At 46.3% G+C, this 26,212-nt stretch overlaps 7 protein-coding genes and 1 pseudogene across 9 annotated transcripts; 5 read left to right on the plus strand and 3 right to left on the minus strand.

Annotated features, from left to right (window-relative positions):
* The first annotated feature begins 78 nt into the window (after positions 1–78).
* On the plus strand, positions 79–2,155 carry rnf151 (ring finger protein 151). Its single transcript, XM_029159145.3, has 4 exons — positions 79–264; positions 828–997; positions 1,127–1,223; positions 1,416–2,155. The coding sequence occupies exons 1-4, from the start codon at positions 262–264 to the stop codon at positions 1,878–1,880; spliced, it is 735 nt and encodes a 244-aa protein (XP_029014978.1). The 5' UTR covers positions 79–261; the 3' UTR covers positions 1,881–2,155.
* A 167-nt stretch (positions 2,156–2,322) lies between these two features.
* rps2 (ribosomal protein S2) lies at positions 2,323–4,414 on the plus strand. Its single transcript, XM_029159136.3, has 7 exons — positions 2,323–2,452; positions 2,733–2,870; positions 2,979–3,068; positions 3,321–3,428; positions 3,512–3,845; positions 4,111–4,202; positions 4,281–4,414. Exons 2-7 carry the CDS (start codon positions 2,736–2,738, stop codon positions 4,362–4,364), a joined length of 843 nt encoding a protein of 280 aa, XP_029014969.1. The 5' UTR covers positions 2,323–2,452; positions 2,733–2,735; the 3' UTR covers positions 4,365–4,414.
* A 313-nt stretch (positions 4,415–4,727) lies between these two features.
* Positions 4,728–6,059, minus strand: ndufb10 (NADH:ubiquinone oxidoreductase subunit B10). Of its 2 annotated transcripts, none has more exons than XM_055511029.1 (4): positions 5,832–6,059; positions 5,388–5,526; positions 4,952–5,107; positions 4,728–4,843 (listed from the first exon to the last, which is right to left on the minus strand). In XM_055511029.1, exons 1-4 carry the CDS (start codon positions 6,055–6,057, stop codon positions 4,741–4,743), a joined length of 624 nt encoding a protein of 207 aa, XP_055367004.1. In that variant the 5' UTR covers positions 6,058–6,059; the 3' UTR covers positions 4,728–4,740. The 2 variants fall into 2 exon arrangements, with proteins under 2 accessions (XP_055367004.1, XP_029014981.2); XM_029159148.2 differs by having other exon boundaries at positions 4,968–5,107; positions 5,832–6,057.
* Positions 6,060–6,614: 555 nt separating this feature from the next.
* On the plus strand, positions 6,615–9,569 carry LOC114860485 (60S ribosomal protein L3-like). The gene is made up of 10 exons (XM_029159127.3): positions 6,615–6,771; positions 7,068–7,260; positions 7,483–7,651; positions 7,729–7,864; positions 8,331–8,517; positions 8,601–8,761; positions 8,839–8,940; positions 9,035–9,130; positions 9,240–9,359; positions 9,471–9,569. Exons 1-10 carry the CDS (start codon positions 6,769–6,771, stop codon positions 9,528–9,530), a joined length of 1,227 nt encoding a protein of 408 aa, XP_029014960.1. The 5' UTR covers positions 6,615–6,768; the 3' UTR covers positions 9,531–9,569.
* On the minus strand, positions 9,237–16,782 carry LOC114860460 (testis-expressed protein 2-like). 2 transcript variants are annotated; one of them, XM_055511018.1, is made up of 12 exons: positions 16,287–16,782; positions 13,352–14,569; positions 12,851–13,054; positions 12,309–12,579; positions 12,042–12,229; positions 11,767–11,967; positions 11,453–11,552; positions 10,941–11,199; positions 10,720–10,857; positions 10,379–10,588; positions 10,179–10,299; positions 9,237–10,098 (listed from the first exon to the last, which is right to left on the minus strand). In XM_055511018.1, exons 2-12 carry the CDS (start codon positions 14,492–14,494, stop codon positions 9,952–9,954), a joined length of 2,982 nt encoding a protein of 993 aa, XP_055366993.1. In that variant the 5' UTR covers positions 14,495–14,569; positions 16,287–16,782; the 3' UTR covers positions 9,237–9,951. The 2 variants fall into 2 exon arrangements, with proteins under 2 accessions (XP_055366993.1, XP_029014910.1); XM_029159077.3 differs by having other exon boundaries at positions 10,941–11,073; positions 16,287–16,781.
* Positions 16,783–17,322: 540 nt separating this feature from the next.
* LOC114860482 (zinc finger protein OZF-like) lies at positions 17,323–19,716 on the minus strand. Its single transcript, XM_029159122.3, has 2 exons — positions 19,318–19,716; positions 17,323–19,086 (listed from the first exon to the last, which is right to left on the minus strand). The coding sequence occupies exons 1-2, from the start codon at positions 19,499–19,501 to the stop codon at positions 17,924–17,926; spliced, it is 1,347 nt and encodes a 448-aa protein (XP_029014955.1). The 5' UTR covers positions 19,502–19,716; the 3' UTR covers positions 17,323–17,923.
* A 101-nt stretch (positions 19,717–19,817) lies between these two features.
* LOC114860504 (methionine-R-sulfoxide reductase B1-A-like) lies at positions 19,818–21,960 on the plus strand. Its single transcript, XM_029159152.3, has 4 exons — positions 19,818–19,976; positions 20,725–20,867; positions 21,025–21,139; positions 21,290–21,960. Exons 1-4 carry the CDS (start codon positions 19,922–19,924, stop codon positions 21,307–21,309), a joined length of 333 nt encoding a protein of 110 aa, XP_029014985.1. The 5' UTR covers positions 19,818–19,921; the 3' UTR covers positions 21,310–21,960.
* A 128-nt stretch (positions 21,961–22,088) lies between these two features.
* Positions 22,089–23,054, plus strand: LOC114860503 (methionine-R-sulfoxide reductase B1-A-like; annotated as a pseudogene).
* Positions 23,055–26,212: the final 3,158 nt, after the last annotated feature.

Here is a 26,212-nt window from a genome sequence, read left to right on the forward strand (position 1 = left end):
CCTTGTTGCTGATGCTAGAACAGCAGGGAAAAGACGCGCTTCGTTATGACCATTCATCTTCGTTTACATGGTTCACGTTTTTCATTTGTCAGTGCTTACATGTACACAAAGAAAAACACAGACCCTCCTTCGAGTTTTGTCAGGAATGTTCATGTGTGTTGCATTGATAACGCGGGTGTGTGTTCACTGTGTGCGACGTGAGAGTCGATAGGGAGTAAACCAACCCACGGAATGGAACCACGGTGATGACAGGAGATTATCATGGTAAGTATACATCATGTTCTTTATTTTTATTTATTTCTCATCTTTAATTGTTGCTTGTGTTCAGTAGTTTAGTATAGTGGTTGTGTGATACTACTGCAACTGATGACAAATTAATGCGACAATATTCAGAAATATCTTTGGTCGAACTCTCAAATTTGCTTACCTCGTAAACGAATATATAGTTTTTGGATTATATCTAAATTGAATATACTTCTATTAAAGAAATATACCAAATATTACATACATAAATTTTATAGTATATAAACACACGTTTTGTATCGCAGAAAAACTTTTTGCGCCGGGTTTTAATCATGTGATCTGTGACTTTCCAGAACCATTCTGTTTTGTACTCTATTGTCTTGCTGAATACAGTGCGTATATGTTAAAGGCAACTGTAGAAAAAAAAACACTTGTTTACACTTAAATATTTTTCTGTTTTATTTATTAGTAGTAGAATGGATGTTTTGTATTAGATTAGTAAATGTATTTTTCCTATAATATGTTCTGGACAATCCTAAAATAGTTCATTTCAATAAAATACCTATTATATCATGTACATCTAGGCAGACCCAGAGTTGTCAATGCAGAGTGGAGGCTATGATGTGGAGCTGTTTGTGGATGCTCCAGATTATGATCTGATTTGCACCATATGCCAAGGGGTCCTCAGGTGTCCAGTTAGAGCTGCCTGCCACCACATCTTTTGCAAGAAATGCATTTTACAGTGGCTCAAAAGGTACTCAACACAACAACATTTATTAGTATCACTGGACAAGAACATTGTTAAATTGCACTGCAATGGATTGTTACTGATCTGATATCTGCCACACAAGGAGGAGAAACTAACAGGTTTTATCCCCTACAGGCAGGAGACCTGTCCTTGCTGCAGAAAGTCTGTTAACACAAGCTTGATCTTTGTCATGTTTAAATTAAGCAAATCTATTGGACGCATGAAAATCAAGGTAGGAAACCAGAAATGTATTTAAAGCAATCAACCATAATTGTAATAAACAAGACAAAAAGTAATAACACACAATTGATACTGTACTATCTTGACTGGGAGTTATGTTATTCATATGTTATCATTTGAAGACTATGTGAACCATGTTTTTCATGCTGTAGCTTGACATTGTCATGTTTCTGGTCACTTACAGTGTAAGAATGAGATCCGTGGTTGTGCTGAGACCTTTTCCCTCTCAGAGCAGTACTGCCACAGTATGAGCTGTCTGTATGAGCTCATCCCCTGTCCATACCAAGGCTGTCGAGCACAGCTCCTCCGCAGGGATCTGGACACCCATGCACGCAACTGTGAACACTGGCGCCAGCCGTGCCACATGGGCTGTGGGACAATACTCTCCCACCGCACCCAGGCTCAACACAACTGCTACAAACAGCTGAGGCAGGAGTACGAAGCCAGACAGAGGAACCATAGGGCCATCGCCGCGGCCCTGCAGAGGAAGATGAGGAGGATGCAGAGCAGCATGGCATACATAAAAAGGCAGATAGGGTTGATCTGTGAGAGCTTAGAAGTGATGGATGATCTGCATGAGGTGGAGGAGGAGGACCTCGGAGAGGGCAGCAGCAACAGCTTAAACGGTAACAACAACAGCAGCAACTGAGGGATGAGTCATGTTTTGCTACTCTTTGGCTGAGTATGTGTTACCTTTTTTACTATGTGTGTTTTTTGGATTATTAGGTAGATATGCAATTGAAATGAGTGTATTTGTTACTGAAGTTACTGCTGTAGTTTAATATATTTTGTAAATAAAGTATTTTACTTTACAGTGTGATCAAACCTATTCTTTCTTTTCATTTATAAATAGTTTGATAGCAAAACAAAAGGTAGTCACTAAAGGAAAGCAAGCTATGAAATAGTGAGATATATGTATATATAGATATAATATAATTATTATATTGTGTAATATGTATTAAAATTATATATAATATTACGTGATATGTATTTATACTCTATCCTATATGTGCAAATAAAAATTTTATGGTAGTGTGTTGATGTGTGGCATTGAGAAAAGTATCAACAAAGACTCCATCTGTGTCAGACTCCATCTGTGTCAGTACCATATTTTGACCATAGGAGGCAGTGTGGATTTTCCGTAGAGGAAATATCGCGATAACGCGTCTCATAAAAACCAGCGGAACTTCTCGCAGGCCTTCTTCCTGTTATAACGATCACGTAAGTGGGTATAGAATTTTTTTCCCTTTTAAAATCCGTCGTTATCTCATTCATCGTTTTCATAAACTTATAATTGTTTGTCCAAAACACTACACACAAACATATTTTCTAAAAGGGTGTATGAATTATTTGATACGGTGAAGCCGAATTCGAGGTATTTATCTACTTTGAAAGGATGTTCACTTATTAACATGGCGGCCACGCTCCTGTGTAAGTGTCTGTACCCTGGGCGATTAGAGCTTCACCGGTAATGTTAATTTTTGTCGGTCTTGTTCTTTAGCAAATGGCGGACGACGCCGGTGGTAGAGGAGGTTTTCGCGGAGGTTTTGGCGCCGGTGGCCGCGGTCGGGGCCGTGGACGCGGCAGAGGCCGTGGCAGGGGCCGTGGTGCCCGGGGCGGCAAGTCTGAGGACAAAGAAGTAGGTTTCAGCATTTAAACACTTGGTTTTCAACATCTGTTTCGTTATTATGTGTACGTAAAATGCATGCTCGAGGTAATTGCTAACTGAGATCCGTTGTCTCTGCAGTGGGTGCCCGTCACCAAGCTGGGCCGTCTGGTAAAGGACATGAAGATCAAGTCCCTGGAGGAGATTTACTTGTACTCTCTGCCCATCAAGGTAAGCAGTATGAGGAGAGTAGCAATGTTAATGTGTATGCAGTGCTATGGCTTGTGATTATGGGAGTTAAAGCTCTGTATGTATGTATGATTATCTTTACTAAAAGCTTGAAGGTGTTGTATGTAACTAACCTAATGTCTGTTCCACTTTGTTGTTGTGTCACTTCTCTGCTCAAGTGAAGCTTGAATGTTACATTGACTTTCCTTTATTTTAAAAGCAGAGATTGTGATGCTCTTATTTGATATTTTGCAGGAGTCTGAGATTATCGACTTCTTCCTGGGTTCTGGTCTGAAGGACGAGGTGCTGAAGATCATGCCCGTGCAGAAGCAGACCAGGGCTGGTCAGCGAACCAGGTTCAAGGTGATTGTCAGCACTGTGTAGTCTTGCCTCGTTAATCTGTGGCGCTGCCGGGGTCTAACCCATGCTTCTGTTTTGGTTGAAAGGCCTTTGTTGCCATCGGTGACTACAACGGCCATGTGGGTCTGGGTGTGAAGTGCTCCAAAGAGGTGGCTACAGCCATCCGTGGAGCCATCATCCTCGCCAAGCTGTCCATCGTCCCCGTAAGGAGAGGTTATTGGGGTAACAAGATCGGCAAACCCCACACTGTACCCTGCAAGGTGACCGGCCGCTGTGGCTCCGTGCTCGTGCGTCTCATTCCTGCTCCCCGTGGTACTGGCATCGTGTCTGCCCCAGTGCCCAAGAAGCTCCTAATGATGGCTGGTATTGACGACTGCTACACTTCAGCCAAGGGCTGCACAGCAACGCTTGGCAACTTTGGTGAGAATCTGCTGGTCGTTGGCCTTGTTTTAGATTATGCAGGTTTCTCTCCTTGCTCTACACAGCTTCACCGTTACCTTGGTGTAGTTGTTGTTTTTTCAGGAGAAAAAGTAACGAGTATCATAATGCACGGCAGAGAGACCTTTTGTGGTCTCTTCTGTTCCCTTTCAGTGCTCAACAGTTTAAAATAAGACTACTATACTTTTTTTTGTTTCAGCTTCATCATACAGGTCTTCTCATTGTTGTTTTTTTATTCCCTCCCTAGCTAAGGCCACCTTTGACGCCATCTCCAAGACTTACAGCTACCTTACCCCTGATCTCTGGAAGGAGACTGTGTTCACAAAGTCTCCCTACCAGGTCAGTACCCAACAGACTGTCATTTAAAGTATTGTCACTTACAGTATTACTAATTAATCTTTTTATTTTGTGTTGTAGGAGTTCACGGACCATTTGGCCAAGACTCACACCAGAGTGTCTGTGCAGAGGGCACAACAGGGCGTTCAGGCAGCCGCCTCCTAAACCTTTTTGTACAGACGTCGTTGAATAAACGTTCTGGAAAAACAATGAAATGTCTCTTGTGCTGATTAGCTCACTTGTAGATTATTTACCTCCCAAGGATCAATTATTAAATCATAGAATTCTGTGTTAATTGGATTTGTATCTGTGGTACTTCCTCACTTTTCTGAAACACTATTTTTGGCTGATAAAATTCTGTCTTCTGTAGCTTAACATGTTTACAATATGCTGAGATTGTGAACACAAACCTAAACTGCAGGGTAAAACGCTGATTGTACAAAACTTCTTAATTATGGCTGGTGGCAGGATGCACATTATTTACAAATGTGCCTTTTGACTTGTGTATAGATGTACAAGGAGACAAACTTTACATATAGCTTTATTTTACAATATTTAAACATTCTTGGCCTGAGCTGCAATCATCCGTTCTTTCTGCTTCATTAGACACTTTCTCCCACTGGCATATGCTCCCAGGTCTCCATCTGCAAAAACGTCAGGTGGCCAAGTAAATAAAAATGACTTGTAATTTGGTTTCTATTCAGTTGCCTCAACATCAGTATTTGATTAGAATAGAAAGCTACATTTATTACCTCAAATTGTACTTACAGCGTGACTGATAGTTCTTTGCAACTTCAGTGAACTGTTCCAATTCTTTGGCACAGTTCTGGCGACTGTTGGCTCCTTCCCTCTTGTGACAGGCCTTCATACGCTCCTGGACCACTTTTACAATCTCTTGATCCACTTTGCTGATGAGTAAAGACAATTATTTGCTAATGGACTATATTCTGTACACTGAGCAGCAGGTATACAAAAGTATTGAACATGTAATACCAACTATACCTATAGAAAAAAAAAATAAAATCAGATTTTCTCCCCTTCACCCACAAGACTATTAGTCACAACCACTGGTCTAAAAAGTTCTGGACGCAGTGAATGTTTTAAAGCAGCGGTGGATTTGCCAATTCACTTTAACTGATTACTATAAAGTAGGGGTTTTACTTTAATACATGTGCAAAAGTGACTCACAAGTCTCTCCTCCACTGCATCTCTGCCTCGTAGTAGCAGACGTAGTCTCCCTCCTGGCACTCGGTCAGGTCAGGAACACGGCGGAACTTCTGGTGGTAGTACACAGGCCTGTTTTTAGCCCGAATACTGTCAATAGCATCTACACGAAGAAGAAAACACGACCAGGGCCGCAGTTAAACCAGCTATAGGCAACATCTTATTAGACTGTGCTTTGATGAATGACGCTAGCTAACATGCTAGCAGCTAACCAGGTTGACTTCTGTCAGAAACTGGGGGCATGTAAATGATGTGGAGTGACTGCAATGTCAGTTGGAAGCTCCTGTTTAATTGGTTAAACTTATAACCCGTATAACTAATAACAGGTTGTCTACAGAGGCACATGTTTTCATGCTAGTGGTGTTGCTGTGTTGTCCTGTTAGCATTAGCCCCGTTAGCTCCAGTTACCTCTAAAAGCGGTCACAGGCACGTCCACAGAGTAATAGAAGAGACTGGCGATGATCGCTGCCGGTTTTGGCACCACTGTCTGCTTGTCCAAAACCGGAGTTTTCTCTGGAGGCTCCGGATACGCTCTCTTGTCGTGGTCTGCAGGCATTTTTGCATTAACAAAACGAAATCCTACAGCACGACCTCGACAGCTCTCCTTTCGAGATGGCGCATGCGTAAAACACATCGAAACGACGAGCTAGAGGTCAAATGTACAGCGTCAAAGTCATAATATACTTTGTATTTTTGTACTTTGTATTCTTTTAAATTATTATTTTTGGACGAACATCAAATATAAAAATACTTTAACATAAGATAAATTAGTATTTGTTTACTAAGACACAGGTCGGAGGTTAAAGGATGACAGAATGAGCTGTTGGTCCAAGTAAAGGCAGCAGGTGGAGGCACAGAACAAATCATCTTAACAAGTTACAAAGAAATTACTATTTCCCCCAATGATGGTCCCAGTTGAGCAGGACTCCCAGTATGGCAATCTTTGTTGAAAACTATAGTTCAATAAAGTGAAAAGAACTAGATCAAACATTTCATATACATATAAAAGGTATAGGATCAATGCATAACATCAGATTTATGACTCTCTAAAATAGAAGGTCATGTTTTGGTCTTGAAGCACGGTTTCCTTCTTTCTCTCCTTTCTTGGTTATACGGTTCCTGTTCACTGGGCCTCCCCTCGGCCTAAGACCCCTAACTTTACCCTCTTCCCTCCTCTCAACTTCTCCTGTCAGAACTTGGCACAGATGGCTTTGTTTGAAAGCGAATACTAGTCCTCGACTGAGCCAAACTCCAAATTAGAAGCCTTTGCGCTGTGTAATACTTTATATATGACCCAGGACCGGTTCTTCTTTCCTTCTTTTCTTCAGCTGGACAGTGTTCGGACATGGTCAGTGCTCCTGTTTTCTGTTTCTGTCTTTGTCATTTACACCAGTTTGTTTCTCATCTGGGCTTATTTTATGTGGAGATAGAAAGGGATGATTTGCAAATCCTTTGAGGGGATGTGGAACACTGATATTTAAGTCTCACGTTCTTCATTCTGTATATATGTAGTAAATGTTGTGTGTTAACTCTGTCAAATAGTAGTCATATGTGTTATGGAATTACTAAAAGGATCAAAAAAACATTTAGACACAGAACACACAGAATTGTGCTTCTGACTCTTGACTCTGTTGTCTTTTCAAGTCTCATCGCAAATTCCATGCGCCCCGACACGGGCACATGGGGTTCCTGCCGCACAGGCGCAGTAAGAAGCACAGGGGGAAGGTGCGTACCTGGCCTAAAGACGACCCCAGCCAACCGGTCCACCTCACTGCCTTCCTGGGCTACAAGGCGGGCATGACCCACACCCTCAGGGAGATGCACCGCACTGGCCTCAGTAGGTTGTAGGACTCCATTCATTATGGATGCATGGAAGTGTGATAGATGGAGAGTAGGGTCATCAGATCAGGTTTGAGAACACTCTTTATCAATACAGAATGCTTAAAGATGAGTATGTTGGCAGCTCAGTCCTTCAATGCTCCTATTCTGACTTGTAGTGTTGTGGTTCAGTCGTTCTATCTGTTTTGCACATTTTCACATTTTACTATTTCGCCCACAGAGCAGTCTAAACGAGAGGAGGTAGAGGCGGTTACTATCATTGAAACTCCTGCCGTTGTCGTTGTGGGAGTCGTGGGATACATCCAAACGGTCCGTGGCTTACGTTCCCTGAAAACCATTTTTGCCGAGCACCTCAGCGACGAGTGCAAGCGCAGATTTTATAAAAACTGGTGCGTCTGTGTGGTTACATAGCGGCACAAATCAACCGACAACACAGTGTATTGAACCCTGTTTTTTTTTATTGTAGGTACAAGAGCAAGAAGAAGGCCTTCACTAAGTACAGCAAGAAGTGGCAAGATGAGACAGGAAAGAAGCAGCTGGACAAGGACTTTGCTCTGATGAAGAAATACTGTTCAGTCATCAGGGTCATTGCTCACTCCCAGGTAAACCGGTACAAGCCTGGCTCGTCTGCAGTAATTAACAGCAGAAGAACATGTTTATCCACCAGATCACAAGTAGCGCAGAACTGCCACATGTCGAAACCCCTCGACTGAGGGCCCAAACGACTCTGACCATGAGGAGCACAGAGTCTCGTTTCAAATAACAGTTTAAAAATAGGTTTCAGGTCAGAACCTCGTTGCCATGTGGCCTTTGCTGAGGGAAAACCTTCATATTGGCGTTAAACTAATAAAAATTCTGGCCTTTTAAATTACAGCTGCTAATATAATATAATATAATATAATATAATATAATATAATATAATATAATATAATATAATATAATATAATATAATATAATATAATATAATATAATATAATATAATATAATATAATATAATATAATATAATGAGTCAACTAAAAAATAAAGAAGGCTACAAAGCTTACAAGCTCATTCTTTTGTGTTGCCAGATGCGGTTGCTTCCTATAAAACAGAAAAAGGCCCACATCATGGAGGTTCAGCTTAATGGGGGCAGCGTCTCAGACAAGGTGGACTGGGCGAAGGAGCACCTGGAGCAGGCGGTGCCCGTCTCCGCCGTCTTCTACCAGGACGAGATGATCGACGTCATCGGCGTCACCAAGGGTCACGGCTTCAAAGGTGCGGCACTGATACCGGAGGAGGTGAAGAGGCACGAACGGACTCGCCCGTCTGTTCTCATTTCTGGCCTCTTGACCTGGCAGGTGTGACGAGCCGCTGGCACACGAAGAAGCTCCCCAGGAAAACCCACAAGGGGCTGAGGAAGGTGGCCTGCATTGGAGCCTGGCACCCGGCCCGCGTGGCCTACACCATAGCGCGTGCTGGTCAGAAGGGCTACCACCACCGCACTGAGCTCAACAAGAAGGTTGGGTCACATGGTTTGGGCAACCACACATCCGCTAAGTACATGTAGCTATGACTCTGACTTCCTCCTGTGTTCAGATCTATCGCATTGGCAAAGGGGTTCACATGCACGATGGGAAGCTGATCCGGGACAATGCCTCCACCAACTACGACACCAGCCAGAAGACCATCACCCCCATGGTGCGTCCGACGTTCTGATCATACAGAAATGTGCGATGGAAAAGCCTCCAACATGCAGACGTTCTGACCCGTTGTGTCGGTCTTGTGCCACCAGGGAGGCTTTCCTCACTATGGTGAAGTGAACAATGACTTCGTCATGGTGAAAGGCTGCGTGGTTGGGGCTAAGAAACGCGTTCTCACCCTCAGGAAGGTAGCTCGTGATGAGGAATTTGAACTTTCCTTTCTTTGGATTACACCTCAGGCCGGATTCGCTCTCAGAGACGTTGAGCAGTTGTGCGTCTGTCGTGTTTTCTTCCCAGTCTCTGCTCGTCCACACATCTCGCAAATCCAGGGAAACCATTGAGCTCAAGTTCATTGATACCACATCCAAGTTTGGGCACGGCCGCTTCCAGACGGCGCAGGAGAAGAGGGCGTTTATGGTGAGCCTTCTATACATGTGGGGGAGGTGGGGGGAGGGATGCTGTGTGTGTTTGAGCTAGTAAAGCCAATAATTCCACTGTTTCAACCTCAGATCTTGTGTTTTCCTGCAGGGGCCACTGAAGAAGGATGCCCAGAAGACGCTGCCTGAACCCCAGCAAGAAGAGGCCTAATGAAACCGATAATAAAAAAGCAGAGTTGCTCCACTATCATCGCTGGTTTGCAGTTTAATATAAAGAGTTAACACAGAAAGGCGCTTTTGAACAGGGTTTATTTTTCACCTTCGGATCCACTGTGAGTGAAGAGCATGCATTCCGATAGCTTGGCTGAACAGAACCGGGCTGCTTCTACGATCCTCACTCGCTTCAAGCCTCGCTCCTCTCTCATGCAAACGCAGCGTTTTTCAGTCCTGCACGGAAGGTTCCCTTTTACACGTCGGATGAGTCCGTTGTCGCCACAGCAGGTGGCGCTGCAGCACCGTCCTCCGGAGGCGCCCGCTCCGTCGTGCGCTGGTTCCAACCAGCCCACGGCATGAACGCTACGCCGGCACTCAACCCGTCGCAGATTCACGCCACCCTCTGCATTACAAGGGGACTACTCTGACATGTAGTCCTGGGACTCCACAGAAGACTGCTGCGATGTGGACTGGACTGAGGACTGATGGGACGCAGGCAGGTTTTCCAGGCCAGACGTCATCAAGGGCAGATACAGATCATCCATGTTCGGCATCACAAACACTTTCTGTCGAGTGACATCGTTCACAGCTGTTATTAAGAGTTGCCGGCTGTGTTATAATGATTCACAGTGAGTCCCGAACTGACCTGGAACTCGCACTGCAGTTTTTTCTCTATCCACTCTGTGACGTGGGTGAAGGTGACCTCCCGCTCTCCGAGCATTGGACGCACGTGAAGCTCTAACCTCGGAGGCACCCGGAAACTGTACCTGAATGGACAGAACGGCAGGTTAAAGCAACAAGAACCGACTGATCTGACAGGCGTGCGTTATAGGTTGACCTCAGTACCAGATCCTGTCAGTAGGGGGCGGTGGGATGTTGACGGCCAGGGTGCCAGAGAGCTCCAGGACCTCTACGCTGAGCATCAGGGGCATGTTGGACACCTCAGCGATCTTCTTTCTGATGTACTCGTTCTTCGTGGCTTTCTGGAAGTACTTCGACTTCGCGATCTTGTCCACGAATCGGAGGATTTTCCTACTCGTGCTGCCACCTGTGTGCCTGGGAAAGGTGCAGGAGTCAGCTGCTATTCTGTTATACTCACTAGTCGATGATGCTTAGCAAAGAAGCTGTCCATAAAAAAGCCATTGGACCAGTATTTAAATAAATGCACAGCAGTGGCTAAACGTTACCCCTCAGCTGCTGCCACTGACGTCTTGTCCCCCACAGATCCCTGTGGCTCATGTGGGGGCATTTCCTCCTCGTCAGATGAGGCTGCGCTGGACGACTCTTCATCACTATCAGCCAGTATGCACAGTCTCGGTTTAGACCTAAAAGAGATCAACGTGTCAAGTGAAAAGCCTCCGAACACAAAGGTCCGTCTTGCTCCTTCGCTTCCGTGCATGGATCTTACCCTTCCTGCTGGGTCTCTGGAACGCTGGGAGCCTCGTCCTCTCCCTCCTTTCCCAGCTTACACAGGTTCATCTTAGTCTCCAGTGTCATTTGCAAGCAGCCTGTGTAGATCAGCTCCAGCTCCAGCCACAAGCCTTGAAGAAAGTTGAAAGACCTTAAGTGCAACGGACAGGCAGCATTTTGGGTTTTAATATTATGGACAGACTTTGCTTCCTGGGCTGAGTCGACCTTTCTACTTGATGTGGCCTGGCGCAGTGTCACTGCAGAGGGCACATTAGACCAAATGTTATTGTTGGCTGAACTTAGTCGCGGCTAAGAGGATTGGTAATCACTTCAGCGGTGGACACAAGCTCTGTAATTCAGTAAAAGAGACCGTGGCTGGAGCTGCCTGCAGGACTGACTGGGAGATCGGAACAGTCCCTGCTGAATAAACCTGATGAAGTGACTCCTCCGTGTGCACAGACGTAAAGCAGAGAGAGAAGCAAATGAACGACATACATACACACACTGTACCTCTGCGGTCCAGTGTGGGCTTGGAGGTGCTGAGGACCTGAGGTAAGCCGGTGCCCATGTCCAGATCAGCGAGGGTCAGCTCATTCATGAAGTACGGCAACTACGACGGCACAACACAGCACCTTTAACTGCACGCTGTGTGTGTGTGTGTGTGTGTGTGTGTGTGTGTGTGTGTGTGTGTGTGTGTGTGTGTGTGTGTGTGTGTGTGTGTGTGTGTGTGTAATGGGGTTTGGCTGCAGTGCGCGCACACACACACACACACACACACACACACACACACACACACACACACACACACACACACACACACACACCTTGATCTTGCTGAGCTTCTTCTGGATCTTGTGCGCCACCTGATCGGACCAGTACTTCTCCTGGAGGAAGTCCCAGAAGATTCTTCCCACCAGCGAGTTCACCCAGGTGGGCTGATCGTCCACGGGGTACTCTGCCGGCCCAGAACCCGCACTGGACTCAGCTGCCGCTCGGGCGCCAGCTCTGTTCTCCTCATTCTGACTCTGCGGAAGCCATGACATCGCCTGTGTTTCTATGCACGGAGCCAAACTGCGGCCGGAGGACCTTCCTCACTGACCTTCCTGTGGGTGCTTGGGCTCCCCCTGTCGCTGGGGCAGGGGCTGGCTGTGCGAAGGCCGCCCTCTGTCCCGATCAGCTGACTCATGTAGGCGCTGTAGTCTGACAGCCTTCTGGATCTCACGGCTCCGGGCGGGTCGAGCACCTCCTCCGTGTTGTCTCTCACAGCGTCTTCAGCAGATGTCGCCTCTGGGTTACAGAAAGCTAAGGCGTCTTACGCGTCACGCTGAATTGGTTCCAGCCCGTTTCACCACCTCCACCTTCATACCTGTGTTCTCCTCGCCGCTGACGCTGCCTTTGCCTCCAGCCTTGGACGCGGACAGGAATTGCTGGAACCACTCTTCTTTCTCCCTCCCCGTGCGGCCGAAGAGGTAGAGGGTGACGGGGAGCTGGTGGTCCACGGTGGCGGGACCTCCCAGACCCTCCTCCTCCTCCACCAGACTCTCCTCCGCCGATTCTCCCTCAGCCAGAACAATGCATATGGGGTATTTCTTGTTCCACAACCTTTTACGGGCCAAACCAGGAGGCAACAGAGACACCTGGGATGACAAGCACATTCATATGACTGTGGGTTAGCTGTAACCTACTGGAGGCTGGGGAGAGAGAGCGCTGGGGTCAAATTTATCCAGAGCATCATCACTTCAGTTTGAATCTGATCTGGTGTTTCACCTCCGCATTAAATGACAGCGTGGTGACAGTGGGTGCAGAGAGATGAGAGCGAGCAGTTCAGACGAGAGGTCACGTCGCCTCTCTCTCTCTCTGAGCCCCATCTGAGGAGCACGGCCCCCGGCCTTTTCTGCAGACACTGACCTTAGACTGAGCCAGCTGGTAGGTCCGCGCGTGCGAGAACACGGCCTCGTGCTGCGGCTCGCCGAACGCCGCCCAGCGGGGGGCGCCGCCGGCGCGTGGGTGAGCCAGGCACAGCCGGCCGGCCTCCAGCGTCACGTGCACCGCGTGGGTCATAGACGGGTGGAAGGTCTCGGGGTCGTAGTCGTGCGTCTCATTCATCCAGCCCTGCAAGGAGATGGCGAACGTCATCGGTCGCGTCGCGTTTTTGTACCAAAAGCTACTCAGCCAAATGAAATGCACAGCGAGCGGTGCGACAATGCAGCTCTGCAGGAGGGGAAACGTGAGCCGTGGTAGATTATATGCGTCTCAATCGACACTGCAGACATGTCTCTGAAATTGCCTTTAGCCTCTTGTTAGTACAGTAGGTCCTCTCTGGGCTCAAGGCCACCCTCTAATGGATTCAAGTTAAAGGAGTCACAGAAAAGGCTCAATTATTCTCACTCCGTCGTGTTATTACTGTACCTCCAGGACTTCTGCTTGCAGCTGATTCCCGTCCTTGGCTCCGGACTGGCTGGAACGCGAGGCCTTGCCGCTCCTCGCTGTCGAGCTTCGAGGGGCGAACGTGAACACTACGACCAGGCCGAGTATGAAGCCGCACGCGACGCCCAGGGACAGACCCGCCACGTACGGGGGCAGAGGCAGCACAAAGAAGCCGTAAGCGAGGAGGCCCACGGGGAGCAGCCAGTAGAGAGGCAGCGACGGGACCGGGACCCGGACCCGGTCCCGGTCCCGGTACTGGGGGCAAGGTCTGCGATGACCCCCCTTAGAGCTGCTCTTCAGCTCCACCACCTGAATCACGTCTCCATACGTGCAGATCTCCAAGCGGCTGTCTCTGCTATAGATTTCTGAGGAAGGACCCTTCTGGATTCTTCTCAGAGGACTGTCACACGCGTCATTCCTCCTCCGACACTTCAATTCCACGTCGTCGCTGCTCATTTCTCTCTCGCCGCTGCCGTGCGAGGCCGGCGAGTCTCCTGCGCCGGATGCCCTGGCCTGCTTCGGACTCTCGTCCCCCATGATCTTGCTGAGCACGCTCAGAGGGTCCTGCATGGCCTCGGAGAACCTCCTCTGCGTGTCCTCCAGCTCAGCTCTCAGCGAGCTGCCCCGGGGTTCTCCAGGGGACATGCTGCCGGTGGAGGGCGGCGACGCCCAGTCGTCGTCCTCGCTCAGTCCTGCCGCTTCAGCTCCCACCTCGGGGATCTTGGGCTGCGTGTGCTGCTTCCAGGGATGCAGGTGGAGCTTGGAGTCGGACTTGGACAGGTTGACCTTGGGCTCGACGCGACGGGAGATCTCGGTGCTCAGCGACTTGACCAGGCTGAGAAGAGGTTTCCCCCTCAAGGAGCTGTTTTCCCTGGGCTCCAGCTCTATGGAGGAGGACTTCACCAGGTTGGTGGAGATGAGAACTTCCGCCGAGGAGGACGACAGATCACCTAAAGAGCCCGGGGAGGAGGGGGAGTGATGCAGCAGGGTTGGCTGAGAGGGGGGTCCTGGGGTCAGCTCCAAGTCCATCCCCAGACTGAGGTCCTGCGGTTTGTCGTTGGAGAACGCCACGGTGGGAGCCTCCGTGTGGGGGTCCAGGCTAAAGATGAGCTTGCTCTCCTCCATGATGGCCTTCGACTGGGAACTATGTGTTTGACCCCATGCTGCTGTAGACTGGCAGCATCTTCCTCATATCTAATGCTGAGAATGGGGTTGGAAAACAAGAACATATTCAAATGTGGTCATTTCAGCATCTCCAACAAAGCTTAGCGTTAATGACAGGATAACATTTGCCCTCACCCTGTTTCATCTTTCCACATAGTTCCGTCAGAGTCGCTTTTCTCATTTTTTCCTGACTTTCACTTTTTGACATTTCTTTTTTATCTGCTCTGTTGCTGTACCCGTTTGCCTGCAGGCTCTCGGGAACCTTCTGGAGTCTGTGTGCGCTGTCAGTCCACAGACAGCGCTGTGTGGAGGAACGGAGTGTGTGGATCAGAGCTAATCCCAAATTAAATGCACTGAGGCAATCTATTAGCTCCATAAGGCTGCTTGTGCTAATTGACATTGGTCCAAGAGGCACCAGACCTTCTCCAGCACTGCTTTCATTCAACTTGGCAACAAGCCCCTTTGGTTTTCAGGGCAGATTCTAACCGCTGTCCTTCATGCCTTCCAGAGTTCAACCAATTCAGGAAAATGACTTGGAGTCCTTTAAAGCATAAAGATCTATAATCAGCCATTTACAGCTTATTTACAAGTGACAGTCGCTGACATTTATCATGTATCAGTCCTGTCAACAACAACAATACGACCTCACTAGTGCATAGATTTACTAACTTTAATCCTCTGTTTAAAGAGGCTTTTGCAAGATGTGAATTTAATCTGTTCATCACTTATGCTAATTGTGTGTGTCAGACACACAATACACAAGTGTTTATATGTGTAGAAAAAGACCAAGTCATATGAAAAATGATGGGGTCATTGATGTCTCTATTAGAAAAAGCAGAGCCCTGGATTAAACATCCACTTTTTAGCCCACTGTTCATAATAGTTATAATATCAGTAATAGTATTCATTTGAGCGTCAGCCTACTGGGCTGTTTGTCAAATAGCATTACCCCAAGCTGCTCCAGGCGACCCTGCATTACCCTCATTAATTTCTGCTTCTGAGCTGTTTTGGATCAGTTTGTGCTGACAGGGAGAGAAGAAACCTGTGCTGCTTAGTAGAAAACGGACTCGGTGGGTTTGGCAGCTTTCCACTCAGGACCGTGTGTGGAAGAAAGTTCAACAACGAGAGGCCTGATGCCATAGTGGACAGACCATTATTATTATTTAATTTGTTTTAGTATTAGTTTTTTGTGTTCTCCATATAGTAATGCGTGAATTTACTCTCAGAAAAAAGTCTTTCTGGCATTAAACAACTGTAATCCTTATGTAAAAGTGATATCAAATGTGTTTTTGCTTATGATGGGACTAAATTGCTTTAAACAGAAGCACAAACGATGACAATCCCGCTTTTATCCCTGAGGTCAGTGCAGAGTTCAGACCTGCTTAAATCCATTTTATTCATCAAGATTCTCTCGTGGCTTAACACAGACATCTGGATAGAAAACTCAGACTATTTTTTCCCTTTATGAATACATTCCCCGACGTGCTGTATCATGTTCCCACAGCCCGGCAGCATTTTTTTCCACACCAGGCTTATTTCCATAGGATTCCTGTGCTTAGTCATGTCCTTAAACGACCCTGGAGCTGAGCTGTGCGTTTGTCTATGACACGGGAAGCGCTGGAGGAGCGGGGAGCTCGTTCACTGACAGTTTAGTTATTTCCTACGTCTCTATCAGAGCATTTCGCACGGGTTGCATTTCAAAATAAATGCACCCATTCACGGTGCAGAAACAGCCATTTAGACAGTTGCTTACTTGTTTGACCGGCGGCTCCTGCGACACCAGAGACCGAGGTTAGGCGTTCATAGTACAGAGGCATCGGTCTGTTCAGACATGTGCTCTGAGTGAGCTGCAGTGCTCGGAGTGGATGCTGCATTGTCCGGTGTGAGGCAGCGCACGAGGATGCGCATCGTCCGCCAGCCGCAAACGAAACGCGAGTCGATTTGCATCCGGATCTCTGTCTATCTTCACAAAACTCCTCAAAAGAGCTTCTTCAGATGAATAGTTTCTCTGGGGAGAAGAAGAACCCCGCCAGGTGTGTCGCCGTCGTCCGACATCGCAGCCACCGTCCACCTCTAAAAAGGCGTCAACCACATATACAATAATGTGATTACTGGAGCCCTGGCCGTAGACTGGACGGAACTCTAATCCAGATTAGATGCGAGAGGCCAACAGCTGACGGAGCGACGCCTCCTCTCCGCTCTGCGCGCAGCGTCACAGCAGAGACGGGCGAAACTCTCCCCTCCGACACCGCAGCGCTGTGCGCAACGCAGCCTTATGTAATGTACGGCCTGGAGTAACGCTCAATTAAAAGACAGACTGCATGCTTAGCATTCATTAAATAAATCATGTTAATTGAATTAAACACCTCCTGACTAATCAGCATCTTATGTATTTATAAAGCACCGGTGACTAAAGTAGAGGAAGAAGAGGACATATGGTGGCTTCTAGTTTTCATGATGATGATTGTGACCGCTGGTTACATGTTTGAACCATATATATGCTCATGTATATTCTCACTGACAAAACATATGGCTGCAACAATGAAACTATAATGTTTGCACTGACAAATACAGTATTTGCAATAAGCAGGTCTGTCCTGTATGTATGTATGTTCACCTGATCTCAAAACTGGCCCAAGTCATAATGAACAAGTTCACTGCCCTCTCTTGGTCAAACCACAGAAGGTCAGATGCTTCTCAGTATTTTGGGACACAATGTGCTTATGCTTGTTAACAAGTAAAAGAAGTGTAGTTCCCAGTGGAGCATTTATACGTATCACAGTAGTAGCTTTTTGTTTCTTTCAAACTTTATTGTTTTCTATGTATAAATGTGATTATGATATGAGATGACATCACACTGAAAAAATACTGTAAAAGTACTTGAAATGTAAAAAAAGAACAGCCCGAGATATTTGCTTCATACATGTCGCTCAGATGTGAAGTACATTTAGATGATGACACTCTCATTGCTACTGAATGCATAGTCTCGGTGAAATGACCCCAACAAGATTGCATTCCAGTTTAGGTTTGGCCATCATGTCGAAGAATGTCAGAAAAGAAACACGTCTTTGTGCAAATATTATACTGTCAGCAATAAATTATTGCTTTAAGATTTCAGTCTCATGTTGGAGTATAAACATATTATGTAGACATCAATCAAACAATCATATGAGCAAAGTTAGATTGTAAATCACTTAACATTGCAACTATCAAGCAAATCATTCTGCCAACACAAGGCACTGATTTAACCCAGGATCTCAATATTAGTACTTGGTTAATACACAGCAATTTGTACTTTCAGAAATAACGAGCAGTCATGAAAGTATGAATACGTTGTAGCTAACTTAACTTAGACCATGCTTTAAAAATCCTACACACTTGAAACAGTTTTTACCCGTTGTCATTAGCGGCTGCCTTTTCGTGTGTCTTCATGTGCACCTTCAGATTAGGCGCAAATCTGTATCTCATGCCGCAAAGAGGACACGCGTACGGCCTCTCGCCTGTGTGTGTGGTCCTGTGTCTCGTCATCTGTCCACTCTGCCGAAAGCGCTTGCCACAAATGTCACACTGGTACGGTTTCTCGCCCGAATGGTACCTCATGTGTGTTTTGAGGTGACTGCTAGTATTAAACAGTTTGCCGCACAGGACGCAGTGGTACGGTTTCTCCCCCGAATGACCTCGTTTGTGAATTGTGAGATTCTGGCTCTGGCTGAACGCTTTTCCACAGATGTCACAGTGATATGGTTTCTCCCCTGAATGGGTCCTCACGTGCACAATGAGATGCTCCCTGCGGTTAAATGCTCTGCCGCATTCTTGACACTCAAACTCTTTCACCACTTTGTGTATTTTTTCATGCAGCCTGAGGCAGCGGCTACTGGCGAAGGTCTTGCCGCAAATGCTGCAAAAATAGATTTTCTTGTGACAACCCTGCAGGTGACTTATCAGGTCTCTCGTTGCCTGGAACGTAATCCCGCAAATGGTGCAGTCAGTCGTGCGTTCGTGCGTTTTTATGTGCTTCATCAAAGAGCCGACGTACTGGAATCCCTTGCCGCACACGTGGCAAAAACTGCGATCCTTCGGACATTTGGGAGAACAGTTCTTAGACGCTAGAACAACTTGCATCTTCTCGCTGCCATTGCCACTTTGTCCCATCTTTGCTTTCATCCTCACCGTTTCTGTCTGGTTTGTCCTGCTGTGCACCAAATCCTCCTCGCTGTCGCTCTCATTCCAAGCTGCGGGGCTTTCGTAGGACACTCGAGTCTCCTGCTCACATTTCACCAGTTCAGGAGGAGCAAAACCAGTCCCCTGAGTTTGTTTCTCATTCACAGTTTGCCCCTGCTCCTCCTTCATGTCTGACATCTGAAGGACATCATCGAGGCAGTAGTTCCAGGTGTTAAGGTCCAGATCTGCACTGGATTCAGACGGTCCTGGGACCTCAGCTCCAGCACTGATGCTAGACTCCTGTGGTGGTGAAGGTCCAGGGTTCTTTTGGACCAGTGCACTGTCCCATTTGTCTTTGTATTCCACTGCAACACTGATCTGAGGAGGTTCCACTGTAAAAGGAATAAATACCAAAATCAATAAATAGCTTGCAAAATCCCTTCAAACATATCCTACCTCTGCTACAGCTTCTTCTCATCCACCTCTATGAATCTGTGCACAGGCGCACTGCCTGTGCGCATGCGTAAACGGAGAGCAACATCCTCAGTCACTACTTCAGCTGCCACTAAAACAATGACAATGACAATGACAGAAACGCTGCACAGGCAAGCAGACTTCCAGACCTGATTTCTTTCGCAGGAGGCCCAGCTGGCGTCGCAGGCTTTCCACCTCCTCCTTCGACCGACTAACCTCGGCTTTGTACAAAGCCAGCGTTATGGTTTTCTCCACCTCCCCGAGGATCTCCTCCGCTGCTGTGTAGAGCCTCTGATGGACAAACGACCTCAGCTGAAACATAGTGGCGTCCATGTCTCAACATTGAGTGCACAGTGAAGATGAACTCGCTGAAGCCGGAGGCTGCCGCTCCGTGAGCTGTGCTCCGCTTATTGCCATAGCGATACATCTGGTTTGAGTCTTTCAGAATAAAGGTTTTACGTTTCAAATGGTTTTATTTTTGTAAGAAATTCATCTGAAACCACTTTACCAAGTTAGATATGTAAGGCTAATTTGTATTATGGTTGTAATCACTGTAACTTAATGAGGGCTTTAATTCTAATTATTATGACTTTTTTAACTGGTTCAATGTGAACTGTTACGAGTCGTTTGTTTTATTTTGAAAGTGAGGCAGTAGAAACGGATGTTGATGCTACTTGATGAACTATTAGCTAACGTCCCACCGAGCGGACAGGTTGCTCAGACATACTGTACTAGCTGTTCCGGATCAAAGGAATGTCGTTCTGTTCTTTCTCCGGCGGAGAGGTCTTTAAAGACCACTTTAAATCAGGTACCGACGCGGTTTTGATATAATTAAACAATCTTCGGTTTGTGTTCCATTCTTGATTTAGCGATAGTAGAGCTAACCGGTAGCTAATCACTGTTAGCTAGCTGTCGTTCACCTACATAAATAACTTTCTCTAAGTCTCTGAATTGTCCCCAACAGCCGTATAGACTAATGTAAACATGACAGTGATATTGTTCACGAGGTCACAAAAGAAAATTATGATTAGTTAGAAAGGTCGAAGTTTTGTAACAGGTGTGATGCCGAGTTTTGCGTAACATCCGAGATCTGCGCTTCCCTAAACAAACAATGTTTTCTGACATTAATCAGGGAAAGCTGCAGTTTTAGACCGAAGCCCGACTTAGAAATACTTGAACATTACGTTTAGCCTAATAAAGCTGCCACGGGAGCAATATTTATAAACTAGCACGGACTTGTAATTCGTCAACATCTCCAACATACATTGGGTCATGTTGATTTCACATCATTGTTTGCATAACAAATCATTTGTTCCGGGTTTAGTTTAACCTGCCCTTTAGTTTCAACCGCTTGGTGATCACAGATCTTGGCACGCATGCAAAACACCGGGCTAGAGTTTAGGTTACATAAGAAACAACAACAACCACATATGCAGAGAGAAACCATGTTAAAACTCTTGTAAAATATTCTAAGCACATGTAAACTATTGCACATTTATGTAAAATACGCTCAGTCCTGCCAAGACAACCCTGACTTACCACCATTTATTTCTTAGGGATGTATGTTTGTTCCAAGTGTGACCATCAGCTGTTCTCCAGCCGCTCAAAGTATGAGCACTCGTCGCCTTGGCCAGCCTTCACAGAAACCATTCGTGATGACAGCGTGTCTAAACACAAGGAAAGACCTGGCGCATATAAAGTACTGTATCTTGCTTTTCTATTTGAGTTGAATATGAAAACGAGAGCCGTGTATCCACAGCTGTATAGCTGTTTGTATAGTTGAACTTTAATCCTCTATGTAAACGAATATGTCACAGCTTTCTGTCCTCACTCACATGTCTGGTGTCTGGTTCCAGGTGCTGTGTGGAAAATGTGGAAATGGACTTGGCCATGAGTTCGTGAATGACGGACCGGCCAAAGGGCTTTCTCGCTTTTGAATATTTAGCAGCTCACTGAAGTTCGTCCCTAAAGGTACGAACAGCAACACTAACACAGCAGATCCATGATAAGGATCTGCATGATACCAGTGATACCAGTTTTGTGAAGACACCGTTTGTCAAGCGATGTGTTTGTATGTTTTGGCCGCTCCCACATCTCCATGTCTTTCTCTGTCCCTCAAAGATAAGGTGGATGGACAGTAAGTTGAGCTGCTAGAAGGAAGTGCTTCTCTTGGACCTTTCTGCTGCTGAAGGTGCAGTCAGTGAATGAAGTGCTCTGGGACAAAGCCCGGTCTGGGAGCTCCAGGGTGCTGATGTATAATGGCTGCACTGGAGGGAAAGCACAAAGGACTGCTTATGCAATTATCACTGAATGAATAACTTGGATCACCTCACTGATTACCATACACATTTATATGGTCCCACAGGGAAATCATGATTTTCATTACAAATTATTTCTCTGTTATAGTTTGTTTATGGTTACTCATTGATTGTATTTCCTACTACTTCCTCAAAGGTCAAAGTAAATTTATGCAAGGAAACAGCTTGTGGGATGTTTTAAATGTCGTTTTATTGTCTATTTGCTCTAGAGTATTTGTTGCGCTCGTTGAAGAAAATGAGTAAATAGAAATTCTATTTTTATTAAGTTTCTCGATGTAAATGTAGGCTCTCACTCTTTAAATGCTTTTTGTAAAATATGCTCTACAAAGATTAGAACTATTTTAAATTAAATTAAATCAATCTTTACATGTATATTTAAATACTGTTTATAATCTTTAGAAAATTTGTATACATGAGAATGAAACATTTGGATTTTGCTTTGTACTTGAGATAAAACTACTGCGTGCCTCCTCATGTCTTTCTATTTGTATTGTCTAATACACAGAGCTTCACTATACGCTACACAGAGATTTACACTCAGTGAATCAAGTGCTGCCATCATGTGGAAGTAATGTCAATAGGATCAGGCTTTACACAAGTGGGTCAGAGTTGTTGACTCGTTTTTCCAGACTGAATAGAATGACGCTTTCTGAACATACATTGCTAAATTAATGATAAAGAAAGATAAAAGGCTGATATAATGTCATATTGTTCGTTTTCTGGTGGGGAAGAATACAAAAATCACTTCCAGCCAGGTGAGTTTTAAAGAAGCATGGAGCTCAATGAAGAAGACAAGTTCAACTGCAGTAAAAAAAACGCTGGCTCTGCTCTTCTCCTTTAAGGTCTGTATGTGTGCTCTGAATGTGAACACAAACTATTTTCCAGCTCATCAAAGTTTGAGCACTCTTCTCCATGGCCCACATTTTCAGAGACAGTCCACGAGGACAGTGTGTCCAGACACCCTGAAGCATGGGGACCTGTGAAGGTACCGAACCTCTACAACTCAGGCTTTTAAATGAACAGATCAAGCTGCACAACACTGGATTTAGTTCATTCTAATTGCAGCTATTAGATGGTTACAACTAGTTTTGATCATGTCAGGTTTCTTGCGGGAGGTGTGGTAATGGATTGGGACATGAGTTCCTGTGTGATGGACCGAGGGAAGGACTTTCACGCTTCTGAATATTCAGCAGCTCACTAACGTTCATCCCTATAGGTGAGCATTCAGTGTCATGTATGCCGTAAACACACAGTACAGTCTTATACCATTCTACACCTCTTTTCTCTCCACAGAGAAGCTGGATGTGCAGAAAGGTGAGCCCTGACTCAGAATCCAGTTTTCTGCTGCTGAAGGTGAGCACAGTGGATGACGTGCCCTGGGACAAAGCCTCTGGATCTCTGAGGCGCTGATGGACAATGAGCTCACTAGACAGCAGGAAGAATGGACATGAAACAAGCACGTCATCTAAATTCAGCCACACTGATACGATAAACATAATGGATTAAATGTTTGTTCTGGTGGCACTAAATAATTCTTTTCCACCAAACTGAGCATGATTGACCTCGGATCGCTCTTCACAATTGCAATTGCACGCTTGTGTCAGTGGGTGGTGCTATCTGCCCTAAAGGAATTTTAAGGAACCTGTGTGGGATTAATTAGAATTTAAAGGTACAATGCCATAAGAATACTGAGACAACTATATACGTAGGTCAGTTTAAGTGGCCTGAGTTGAGTTCAGAACTCTGTGATGCCAAACTATTTGTTGTGAGTCGACTTGTTCTTTGATTGAGTACTATTCTATGTGCTTGAGTTTTATTTACATATTATTCATTCACATTCTTATTGCACCTCCACAGGATGCAGAGCAGCCACTCACTAGACAAAACTCAAATCACTACTTACTAAAGAGACTAGTGACCTGTTCCTTGGCCAGCGGAGCGGTGGTATGCTAAACAAAACGAGGATGTGAGGGTATGTTCAACAGCCAAGGTGCTGTTTAAGCGTCTGGGATGAGCAGGTGTGGAGCTGATCGTTTCAAAGGCAGGCAGATCAGAGGGTGAGATGAAAGGCCCCGGTGTCAGCCGCAGGATTAGGAAAGGAAGTGCAAACATCTATGGACTGTAATGCTGAAGAATTTAAAGTACAGACTAGTTTGTGCTTCTAATGTGATGATGGTTTTGATTTCAAGGTACGATCAAAACGTTGCGCCCTCCACTCACAATTTTGACAATCTGAAAACGACCAACTTAAATGTCTCCTTCGGTCTGTCTCTGTCACATCGCCGCGCTGACGTACGTTTCCTCTGGGGTGATCACAGGAACAGCAAAATTGGGAGTCTGAGAAAGGATGAGCGGGGAACTCAACAACAAACAGACAGCCAGATTAAAACACAGATAGACCAGATGTGAGGGAGAAAGATGCGGGGCAAAGGGGAAATTGCTGGAAAACACAGGGCTGTAATTAGCGTCCGCTATCTGGGAGAAGGCTCTTTACTGGCTGGCATCTGAGCACACAGCTGCATGGCCAAGAGGAAGCAAACAGGAAGGAGGAAGTGGTAATCCTGTGATAGAATCATGAGAGGGACTCAGATTGCAACCACACGTCTCTTCCACTGACCTCTGGGGCTCATCCCGCTCGCTAGCAAACATCATCCTTAATTATATTAAACCACGACTACTCCAAAGCATTCCCCAGTCCCACGGGCTGAGCCTCAAGGCCCGGCTGCACATGTGTGTGTGCCACTGACTCGTTTACAGGACATGTTGTTCTCATTTGAACCTATGCGGGCCCTCGCTTACACGTGGATGTTTACGGCCGCTGCACCTGCTTCTGTTTTTTGAGGCTCAATCACGCTCGCGACGATGCGACCCGGCTCACTGAGGTAATACTCCTTGAAACACATCTGTCACCCAGTGGCTGCGCCCAAACGCCGCAGAAGCCGCCATCGCGCTGTGGGAGGAACAAACGCTCCCGAATGCGTGACTGTAACAGGAGGGGAGCAGGCTCCTTTCATCAGGGAGTAATATCTGCAGCATGTGAGCTAACCCACTATACATGATGTCTTCATCCATACGTGCGGAAGCTGCCGTCCATATGTTTCGGGCAAACATTGTTCTCGCGCCGTAATGAAAGAAAATACAAACACAGCTTTTATGCGGTGGAATGTGATTTCCGCTTTGGACCAAATGAGGGTTCTGGAAAGCGAAGGCCGTCCGGGCGGAGCGTTGCTGTAATTCTGTCAGGACAACATGTGTTGGAAGGAGATAGAGCTTATGAAAACCAAAATGAGGACATCCATGCCTGTCCTCTTACAAAGGCCCAGCAGTGAAATGATGGACAGCCCATTCAGCGTATAAAGACATTTTATGTGGCGTGGGTTTATGAAATTCACGTGAATGTGAATGTTGTCTGAAGTGATAAAGAACACGACATGTGTAAAGGAAGAAACCTTGAATTAGCGCGTGAGCGGCTGCGTGGCAGGATGCACTCGCACAGCAGGAGCAGCATCACTCGCCAGAGCCCGAGTATGAGGGCTCATGGTGGGAAAATAAACAATAGATGAAATTTCAATGGGCTCTGCTGCGATATTGAAGTCTTTATCCCACGATCACATTCCTCTCTATGAGCGCCACCAGCTTCAATAACACCGGGACGTTTCGGGCGCTTATGTGTTTGCAAACATGGCGCGGTATCTGGACTGTGGATCTGTTTCAGGGAGACGGGACCCCCAGACAGCAGCGCAGGCCGCTCTGAGCGTATCAAAGGCATTGTCTGCACAGAGGGGGGTCCTCAGGTTTGGACTGGAGCCGCTGGTGGAGAAGAGAGGCTGATCGTGTGCCCACACGTCAACCAGGACCCTGCCTTGATCATAGAGGGGGGGGGGGGGGGGGTCCCAGAAGGAAACTGTGGCTTATGTGCAGCATGTCAAAAAGCCATTCTCCTCCCACTTATTGTTCACTGCAGGACTTTTAGAGTCAGCGGCCGGGAAACAAAGATGACATGAGGCCGTAGATAAAAGCTGCGCAGACGCCAGGAAACATTCATCACGCACGCCGTCGGAGGAGAATGGAAACATGGGGATGGATTTGGATTTCGGCGGAGTGATTTAAAAGGAGGTTTGGGTCACAGATTTTCAGAGCGATGACTGACTGTGGAAAACGTCGTATTTGTGTCAGCGCGTGCCCAGAAATGCAACAGGCCTTTGACGCTTTGAGAGTTTTATGGCACCCTTTATATAAAGAGAGACAGAGCGAGTGCTAGAAGAAGGTAATTACCTCAGTCTTTCCTCACAGACCCCCCCCCCGTTCCTAAGCACCCTCCCAGCTTTATGCAATTTCTACTGCTCATCCTATATATGTACTGTATGTGTGCGTCTGCAGCCCATGTAAACATATGGTCTGAGGAGAACCTCTACCCCCCATGAGCCCTGATGGGTGGTCGTAATGGGCACAATTGCTCCTTAGGTCTCGCTGATTGCTGAGCTCAGTTCACAAAATGCTCCTCAGTGATTATAACCCAGTCACGAACGTATAATCTGCACCGCTGCCAGTGTTATGAGGCTGTGACTCCGAGGCAGAACACTCTGTTCAATGGTGTTTTCTGTCATTTTCTGTGTCTTTGTAGTTGTTTTTAACATATTTTCTTATTTTTGTTTTTGTGTCTGTTTTGCATCTTTTCTGGGGCATTCTGTGTTTTTTTAACGCTTTGCAACTGCATTTGTGTTTA

The sequence above is a fragment of the Betta splendens genome, chromosome 8 (assembly GCF_900634795.4).
Source record: "Betta splendens chromosome 8, fBetSpl5.4, whole genome shotgun sequence".
Lineage (NCBI taxonomy): Eukaryota > Metazoa > Chordata > Actinopteri > Anabantiformes > Osphronemidae > Betta > Betta splendens.

What these genes read in the sequence shown, in the direction of transcription:
- rnf151 (XM_029159145.3), top strand. An exon ending in ATTTTACAGTGGCTCAAAAG is followed by an intron (nt 998 to 1,126) that starts GTACTCAACACA and finishes TATCCCCTACAG; the next exon opens with GCAGGAGACCTGTCCTTGCT. An exon ending in TTGGACGCATGAAAATCAAG is followed by an intron (nt 1,224 to 1,415) that starts GTAGGAAACCAG and finishes GGTCACTTACAG; the next exon opens with TGTAAGAATGAGATCCGTGG.
- rps2 (XM_029159136.3), top strand. Translation starts at nt 2,736, where the DNA reads ATGGCGGACGACGCCGGTGGTAGAGGAGGTTTTCGCGGAGGTTTTGGC. An exon ending in GTCAGCGAACCAGGTTCAAG is followed by an intron (nt 3,429 to 3,511) that starts GTGATTGTCAGC and finishes TTTGGTTGAAAG; the next exon opens with GCCTTTGTTGCCATCGGTGA. An exon ending in TCACAAAGTCTCCCTACCAG is followed by an intron (nt 4,203 to 4,280) that starts GTCAGTACCCAA and finishes TTTGTGTTGTAG; the next exon opens with GAGTTCACGGACCATTTGGC.
- ndufb10 (XM_055511029.1), bottom strand. Translation starts at nt 6,057, where the DNA reads ATGTGTTTTACGCATGCGCCATCTCGAAAGGAGAGCTGTCGAGGTCGT. An exon ending in GCCTGTGACCGCTTTTAGAG is followed by an intron (nt 5,527 to 5,831) that starts GTAACTGGAGCT and finishes TTCTTCGTGTAG; the next exon opens with ATGCTATTGACAGTATTCGG. An exon ending in CGCTGTAAGTACAATTTGAG is followed by an intron (nt 4,844 to 4,951) that starts GTAATAAATGTA and finishes ACGTTTTTGCAG; the next exon opens with ATGGAGACCTGGGAGCATAT.
- LOC114860485 (XM_029159127.3), top strand. An exon ending in GATGCACCGCACTGGCCTCA is followed by an intron (nt 7,261 to 7,482) that starts GTAGGTTGTAGG and finishes TTTCGCCCACAG; the next exon opens with AGCAGTCTAAACGAGAGGAG. An exon ending in AGAAGACCATCACCCCCATG is followed by an intron (nt 8,941 to 9,034) that starts GTGCGTCCGACG and finishes TTGTGCCACCAG; the next exon opens with GGAGGCTTTCCTCACTATGG.
- LOC114860460 (XM_055511018.1), bottom strand. Translation starts at nt 14,494, where the DNA reads ATGGAGGAGAGCAAGCTCATCTTTAGCCTGGACCCCCACACGGAGGCT. An exon ending in AGAAGCTCAGCAAGATCAAG is followed by an intron (nt 11,553 to 11,766) that starts GTGTGTGTGTGT and finishes GTGCCGTCGTAG; the next exon opens with TTGCCGTACTTCATGAATGA. An exon ending in AACTGCAGTGCGAGTTCCAG is followed by an intron (nt 10,099 to 10,178) that starts GTCAGTTCGGGA and finishes GTCACTCGACAG; the next exon opens with AAAGTGTTTGTGATGCCGAA.
- LOC114860482 (XM_029159122.3), bottom strand. Translation starts at nt 19,501, where the DNA reads ATGGACGCCACTATGTTTCAGCTGAGGTCGTTTGTCCATCAGAGGCTC. An exon ending in CCTCCTGCGAAAGAAATCAG is followed by an intron (nt 19,087 to 19,317) that starts GTCTGGAAGTCT and finishes TTCCTTTTACAG; the next exon opens with TGGAACCTCCTCAGATCAGT.